Source organism: Rhynchophorus ferrugineus, unplaced genomic scaffold (assembly GCF_030347505.1).
Source record: "Rhynchophorus ferrugineus isolate W39M unplaced genomic scaffold, kcgeb_rfMv2 rfM6, whole genome shotgun sequence".
In the NCBI taxonomy this organism is placed as follows: Eukaryota; Metazoa; Arthropoda; class Insecta; order Coleoptera; family Curculionidae; genus Rhynchophorus; species Rhynchophorus ferrugineus.
Window position 1 is genome coordinate 5269711 of NW_027472585.1, and position 8884 is coordinate 5278594.

The 8884-nt window shown below is 34.4% G+C and overlaps 1 protein-coding gene across 1 annotated transcript; it reads left to right on the forward strand.

Annotated features, from left to right (window-relative positions):
• Window positions 1-4064: 4064 nt before the first annotated feature.
• On the forward strand, window positions 4065-7784 carry LOC143198257 (uncharacterized). Its single transcript, XM_076407387.1, has 3 exons — window positions 4065-4603; window positions 4693-5155; window positions 7733-7784. The coding sequence occupies exons 1-3, from the start codon at window positions 4189-4191 to the stop codon at window positions 7782-7784; spliced, it is 930 nt and encodes a 309-aa protein (XP_076263502.1). The 5' UTR covers window positions 4065-4188.
• The last annotated feature ends 1100 nt before the right edge of the window (window positions 7785-8884 follow it).

The window sequence follows — 8884 nt, forward strand, 5'->3', positions numbered from 1 at the left end:
GAATATTTGGGTATGAAAAAACTTAGTATAAAGGGGCTGAAGCGCTAGTTCGCTATTGACCAAAAACAACGACAAGTTGATGATTCGGAGCAGTTTTGAAGATGATCAAGCGTAATAAACCCGAGTTTTTGCGTCGATATGTGACAACGGATTATGAAACATGGCTCCATCATTTCACTCCGAAGTCCAATCGACAATCATCTGAGTGGATTGTACACGATGAAACCTCTCCAAAGCGTGGGAAAACACAATAGTCGGCTGGCAAGGTTATGGCATCGGTATTTTGGGATGCGCATGGAATAATTTTCATTGACTACCTTGAAAAAGGAATGACCATCAAAAGCGACTATTACATAGCGTTATTAGACCGTTTGAAAGACGAAATCGCCGAAAAACGGTCGCATTTGAAGAAAAATGAAGTGCTGCTTCACCAAGACAGTACACCGTGTCACAATTCAGTGAAAACGATGACAAAAATCCATGAATTGGGCTTTGAATTGCTTGCTCGTGCACCGTATTCTCCAAATCTGGCCCCCAGCGATTATTTGCTGTTCTCAGATCTCAAAAGAATGCTCGCTGGGAAGAAATGTTCGTCGAGTGAAGAGGTGATCGTCGAAACTCAATCCTATTTTGAAGCAAAGGACATATTGTATTATAAAAATGGTATCGAAAAGTTGGAGGGTCACTATAATCGGTGTATCGACCTTGAAGGGAATTATGTTGAACTAGGAAAACTAATTTTGCCAAAAAATGTGTTTGATTGTGGTAGGCCGGGGATTTTTCAATTGAATTGTTATATAGACATAATCAGAGGAAGACAGAATGGCGGAGGCGCATTTAAATTTACAATTATATTGATATTGAGCAAAAATCAATTAGTACAGTACAATTAAGTAATTATACAGTTGACTGACTGATATTTTTGTTATTTGTTTGAAATTCTTCACGGCTAGTGAATATGTCTTAGGATATATAAAGTATATAAATAAAATTTAAAAAAAAATTATATTCCCACTTAAGTTTTCTTGAAATTCCTTGATTTTCTAATGATCCTGTTGCTTAGTTACACTTACTTTAGTTTTGCGACTTTATATTTTTTTGATTATATATGTTATGTAAAGGTGAATATTGGGAATTAATAATTATTGAAAAATTTAATTAAAATACCTTCCCATTTTATACCTTCACCATTTTGTAGATTTTATATATATTATATGCATTGTGTACAATATGAAAATGAGAAATTGTCTTATTATATGTAATTTTAAAATTATTTATATTGTGCAAATATATTGCTATAAACATAACTATAAACTAACAAAATAATATTAATTTAATACAGAAATAATTATGTTATAAAGAATACTGTAAAATTAAATTTGGGAATGTATTATTTTACAGAAGAGTTTTGTAATTACGGTGTTATTTTGTCTTACTCACCGCAGATGGCGGGAGTGAATAGATCAATACTTTTCTGGTGTCTGCCACTAGATGGCGCAGTAAGTTATTTGAGAAGAATTAATGTGGAAAAAAAGAGAATGTTATCAAATGTAAACGAAATAGAAGAATTATATTTATTTGAAAAATAACACTACAACATTACAACAAAATGCGTGATATTTTTTGGATTATTTAATTACCAGCTAAATCAAAAGATTAGTTTCGCCTTTCTTTGTTTTGCATCATATAAGCTATAGTTATAAAAGCATCAACATTTATTCGCAGCCTGTGTTACAAGTAGTGCTGAGGATAATTAAATAGATTGAAGTTGGTTTTTGAGAGGGAATTATATTTTATGGGTAGGATATGGAAAGGTTAATGGAACTCACTACACTACACAAGATCGAATAGATTGATTCTTTTGAGTTTATCCTATCCTGATATATATTGATGTTATTTATTGGTGATATATTGATTCTACTTGCAGTTCTTCCGATTTCCTGAGTGACAATCGGTATCTCAGGATCTCGGAAACTTGTATAGTTTTTACATTACTTTTTTCGGAGCATCCCCATAATTGAACTCCGTATGTCTACCATATTTAGGTCTCAATACTTGCTTGTATAACAGTAACCTATTATGTACTGTTAATTGTGCTTTTCTTCCTATTAGCCGATATATTTTCCTACATTTTAACTCAAATTCTATTCTTTTTTACATGTTCCTTCTAGCGACGTTTTGCATCAAGATTCCTGCCGAGATACTTAGAGTTGTTTCTATATAGACATTCTGGTTATACGCGAATTGCACATGCACTGATTTACTTTCGTTAATTTTTATTTGCTATAATTTTCGTGTAGCTTCTTCGCTATTGTGCTCAACAGCAAGAATCCCACTGTCACCTGTAAATATAGCCATTGTGATATTTTCCATATGTGGTAAATCACATCTGTAGTGTAGGTAAAGATTTGGCCCCAATACACTTTCTTCTGGCACACCTGCTTCAGCTTCTTTTAATTCTGAGTAGTGTTCCTCTAAAGGTTCTGGCTGTAAGTTTAGTGTGTTTTTTTTGTAACGTTTTCTATAGATTATGAACAAGGTCGTGATACTGAGGCTTGTGGTACATCTAAGAATATAGCTTTTGTCAATTACAATAGTTACTCTATGCATTTGATCAATTATTGATTGTTGGTAAATCCCTCTATAACCTGTTTTGTTCCTTTTTTCCTGGAATTTTTCAAATAGCTTATATATTATTGCTAGTAGCGAGATAGGTCTATATGTTTTATTTTATAATTTATTATAAAATTATATATCTTATATATAAAAATGAATCGCAAAATATGTTCCTAAGCGCATAACTCAACAACGCCTGGACCAATTTGGCCAAATCTTTTTTTAAAATGTTCGTTGAAGTTCAGGGATGGTTTTTACGGCGAGAAAAATTAGAATTATTGCTGGAAAAACCCTAAAAATAGCCCTTTTTGTTTGAATTTGTTTCGTGTATCAGTTGACAATTCATCTGTCATCTGTCAAAAGTCATCTGTAACAGACAACTTTTTTTTTTAAATTTGATATGACTTGAACTCAAATCCTTTTAAGCCGTACGAATTGTTTTATTTATTTAAAATTTGAATTAAATTTTAAACAAATAAAAAATTTTAAATAAATAAAACAATTCGTACGGATTGAAAGGATTTGAGTTCAAGTCATATCAAATTTAAAAAAAAAAAGTTGTCTGTTACAGATGACTTTTGACAGATGACAGATGAATTGTCAAGTGATACACGAAACAAATTCGTATATCGTGTTTTGTGCAGAGTGTTTAGTTAGTTAGTGTTTGTTTAGTTCGTGATTAGTGAAAAAATAATTTATATTTGATATGCCTCCTATAAGACGAAGCAATTTAGGTAGAAGAACCAGAAATGCTATAAACCAAGCTAATTACCGATCTAATCGTACTGCACAAGAACGTGACGACGGAAATGAACGTGAAAGAATTCGGATATCACAAACGCGTGAAGCGCGAGCGCGACATTCAACTAATAATCGCGCAAGTTTGAATCCAGCTGCTTTCAGTTACGATGTGTCAATTGACTACAGTAACTACCAATGTGTTGTTATTGGTTCTATGAACTTGGTTTGCTCACACTGTAAGGCATTAAAATACAAAAACGATGCCAATGGATTGTGTTGCGCAAATGGTAAAGTGAAATTGATACAATTGGATCCACCACCAGAACCATTGTACTCATTGGTTTCAGGAATAGGAACAGATTCTATACACTTTTTGACACATATTCAACAATATAACAATTGCTTTCAAATGACTTCATTTGGGGCAACAAATGCAGTTCGGGAAAATTTTATGCCAACTTTCAAGGTATGTATTATAGCAGTTACTCATAATTATTTTAGCGAACAAAATTTTCTGTCACCAAAGTTAAGATGTGTTACTAATCTTCAATTTCTTAATCATTACGAAATATATCACTTAGTCATCATATTATATGGTGATTCAGTTTCAGTGACACTTTTATTATATTTTATATTTGATAGATATTAGTTAAAACTAAATATATACTTTTTAAGATCAAATATTATTTAAGTTTGATCATTGACAATCCATTAATTTATACCACACCATAATATTTTTTTTATTTACAGATACAAGGGCAAATATATCACAGAGCAGGTTCACTGTTACCAGTGTCAGATAGCGACAACAAATTCCTGCAAATTTATTTTATGGGCAATTCACCACAAGAAATTGATCTGCGTTGTGCACATAACAATTTAGTAAAAAGGTCTATTGTAGAACAATTACAAACTTTATTTCATCAACACAATCAATTGATTATATTGTTTAAAACTGCCCTGGATCTGATGCCATCCGATAATCACAAAATTGTAATCAGAGCTGATAAAACACCTGCAGGTCAACATACAAGACGTTTTAATGCACCAACTATTGATGAAGTTGCTATCGTTGTAGTTGGAGAAAACTTGGAATCCCGTGATATTGTTTTACATCGTCGGAATTTTCAATTACAACCTATAAAGGAAACACACCGCTCATATGATGCACTGCAATATCCCATTATATTTTGGCAAGGTGAAGATGGCTACGATTTATCAATAAAAATGATAAATCCCATTACAGGTAACTAAAATATTAGTTTAGCTATGGCGATAATATCTCAGTCACTATATTATGTATTTGAATGTTATTAAAACAAAATCTGTTTACAGGTTCTGAAACCAACAAAAAAGTCAGTTCAATGAACTATTATTCATACCGCCTAATGATTCGGGAAAATGCAGATAATCACATATTGAAATGTCGGCGATTATATCACAAATATGTTGATGACATGTATGTTAAAATTGAAACGGAGAGATTAACATTCATCAGGTTGAATCAAACCAAACTCCGATCTGAAGAGTATATTCACCTTCGAGATGCGATTAATACTGATGGAAATGCACAGAATGTCGGTCGGATGACTATTCTTCCAGCAACATACATCGGAAGCCCTCGGCATATGCACGAATATGCTCAAGATGCCATGTCGTATGTTCGTCATTATGGTACAGCAGATTTGTTCATCACATTTACATGCAATCCGCAATGGATAGAAATTAAGCAGGAGTTATTACCTGGGAAATCATCCATTGATCGTCATGATATTACAGCCAGAGTCTTTAGACAAAAGTTGAAATCTTTAATGAATTTCATCGCAAAACATAATGTGTTTGGTGAGACACGCTGCTGAATGTATTCTGTGGAGTGGCAGAAACGAGGATTGCCACATGCACACATTTTGATTTGGTTGGTTGAAAAGATAAGGCCAAATGAAGTTGATGCAGTGATATCAGCTGAAATCCCTAATGTACAAGTAGATCCTGGATTGCATGAGGTAGTTATCAAAAACATGATACATGGTCCCTGTGGAACTCTTAATCAAAATTCACCGTGTATGATGGATGGTAAATGTTCAAAACGATATCCACGGACATTAATATCGGAAACAATTACTGGTAATGACGGTTATCCATTGTATCGTCGCAGATCGACAGCAGACAATGGAAAATCAACAATTGTCAAATTAAATTAACAAGATATTGAAATAGATAATCGTTGGATTGTTCCATATTCACCCATTTTATCAAAGACATTCAAAGCACACATCAACGTTGAATCTTGCCATTCAGTGAAATCGATTAAATACATTTGCAAATATGTAACCAAAGGGAGTGATATGGCTGTGATTGGAATTGGTGCAGAGAATTCTAATGATGAAGTTACCCAATACCAAATGGGCCGCTATGTCAGTAGTAATGAAGCAGTTTGGCGAATATTTTCTTTTCCTATTCATGAGAGACACCCTTCTGTTGTTCACTTAGCTGTGCATTTAGAAAATGGACAAAGAGTGTATTTTACAGCACAGAACGCAGTACAAAGAGCTGCTCAGCCACCATCTACTACATTAACCAGTTTTTTTGAGACATGCCAAAACGATGATTTCGCACAAACATTGCTATATTCTGAAATGCCAAAATATTATACCTGGAATCAATCCTCAAGGAGATTTATACGACGGAAACAAGGAAAACCAGTTCCAGGATATACAGATGTATATTCCACCGATGCGATTGGCCGGATTTATTCAGTACATCCAAGCAATGATGAATGTTTTTATTTACGACTGCTATTAGTCAATGTACGTGGCCCAACATCATTCCAACAGTTACGAACTGTTGATGGTGAATTGTGTGGATCCTACAGAGAAGCCTGTCAACGTTTGCAATTGCTTGAAAATGACGCTCATTGGGATCAAACTCTCAATGATGCTGTAATATCATCACACACTCATCAAATACGAACATTGTTTTCTATAATCATATCTACATGCTTCCCATCAAACCCAATTGATTTGTGGATGAAGTACAAAGATTATATGTGTGATGATATTTTGTATCAAATACGGAATAGAATGGGAAATCCAAATATACAAATCAGTGAAGAAATTTACAATGAAGCATTGATTTCAATTGAGGACATGTGCTTGATAATGTCAAACAAACTATTAATTCAATTAGGCCTGACCGCGCCCAATCGTCCAATGCATGACGCTTTTAACCAAGAGTTGCATCGAGAAAGACTGTATGATCTCAACGCTTTGAAAGAATAAATTCAAACAAATCTTCCACTGTTAAATGAACAACAGAAGTATGTATTTGAAACTCTTATGAAAGTAACAAATGATGAAACTGGAGGGATTTATTTCTTAGATGCACCTGGTGGTACAGGAAAAACTTTTTTTATTTCATTAATATTAGCAACAATTCGCTCACAAAATAAAATTGCACTTGCACTCGCTTCGTCGGGAATCGCAGCAACTTTGCTTGAAGGTGGTCGAACAGCCCATTCAGCACTAAAATTGCCATTAAATATGCAAAGCAATGAAACTCCAACCTGCAACGTTTCGAAGAACTCTGCAATGGCAAAGGTTTTGCAGCAATGTAAATTGATTGTTTGGGATGAATGCACGATGGCACATAAAAAATCTTTGGAGGCTTTAGACAGAACCTTAAAAGATCTACGTAGCAATAATAACCGATTTGGTGGTGCAATGATTTTATTAGCAGGAGATTTTCGTCAAACATTGCCAGTGATTCCACGATCAACGCCAGCTGATGAACTCAATGCATGTCTAAAGTCCTCCAATTTGTGGAAACATGTTAAAGTACTTCATTTAAGCAAGAATATGCGTGTCGAGTTGCAAAATGACCAATCTGGAAACATATTCTCTAAACAACTCATTGACATTGGTAATGGCAAATTTCCTATAGACATGTTGACGGCTTGCTTTTGCTATGACTATAAACAAGTCCCAGGGGCAATCATTAAGTGTTTGTGGTATTAATCTAGAAAACCCATGTTTCTCACATGGTCAATTGTATGTTGCCTGTTCCCGTGTTGGAAAACCATCAGATTTGTTTATCTATGCGCCAGGTAATCAAACAAAAAACATCGTATACCACAAAGCAATATAATGATAATAATAATAATAATTATGATTCACATGATTAACAATAAAGCGATTACTTACTTTTCAATCCTTATATATGTTTTATTTAATTATTTTTTATTCACAACGCCCTATCACCAGGGTGATGGTTCTGTTCAGGAGAATTTTTTAAAATACGTAGGCACAAAAACTGCCACATTACAAATCTTTTTGACAGGACGAAGTCTGTCGGGTCAGCTAGTTAATTATAATTTCAGCCAGCCATCGTCCAAACGTCTGGGACATGTTTTAGTTGAAATTCTGCATTGATCAAGTTCGTAAGTTTTATAATTCCGTTTCTTGGTCATTTCTGCAGCAATTGTTATGTTACTAAGTCATAGCCTAGTGATTTATTTGGATCAATGTCAACTTTGATTACTTCCTTCAGCATGATTAATTGAGTCGTTTGGACATACTCAATGTAAGTTCCGTTTTGTTTGAAGATTTTTTCTAGATGATCAGCAAATGCTTTCATTTTATTTTTCATCACTGTGTGCCAAATTTCCACATAGATCTTCCACATAGGTCGACTGTATAGACTTGTTCTCTTTAGTATTTGGTGACTTTCAAGAACGTCCATTGTTGTCTATTCTATTTTGTTGAAATTATTTTCGTAGGTATTGTTTTTCAGCTACCATTTCCTTGATTTCTTTCGGATAATTAACTCCTTGTTGTATATTGCTTCAAAAATTCATTGTTCGGCTATCTTAGGTGTCTTAACTTAGTTGAACTCGATTGTTCACTTCTTCAGCTAATCCTTCCCAGTTTGTTCTCTTGTTTATTACCGTTGGATTTTGTACTTTTCTTGTTATATCTGTTATATCACTCACTGTCAGAAGCGCTGTTGTGTAATCTGTACTTAGGTTAAAGTGTTCTTCTAAAAATCAATGAAGAAGTTGGATGGAAAAATCACGACCTTATATTTATCATTCCCCCCTGCAATATCTGTTAATCCCTCCAACACATAACTATATTTACCGACTTTATTACGTCCCCGGCTTTGGTTTATAGAATATCGTGTGTTTTCTCCCCTCACGGCCAAATCGTTCCACTAATTCATAACCGTTTTCGCACCAAGGCAAAACGAGCAAACAATAATCGCCGGCAACAAGAACACCGATCTATAATTATACCGGTGGCTTGTTTATATTCTAGTTCTAAACGGCTGATGGTGGCAATTTTTCTTCTACCACTTCTTCTTCATCCTTGTTGTCGCCGTCCTCGTTCCTGTACGTCTTTCCTCTTCCTCCGCGCCGTGTCTTCTCGCATGCAACGTCAAACGGCAGCAGCGTCCAGACGGATTTTTTCGCATTGTTGTAAACGGCTTAATTAAAAACACGATCCGGCGAAAGGAAAAGCTGTTTTATAAT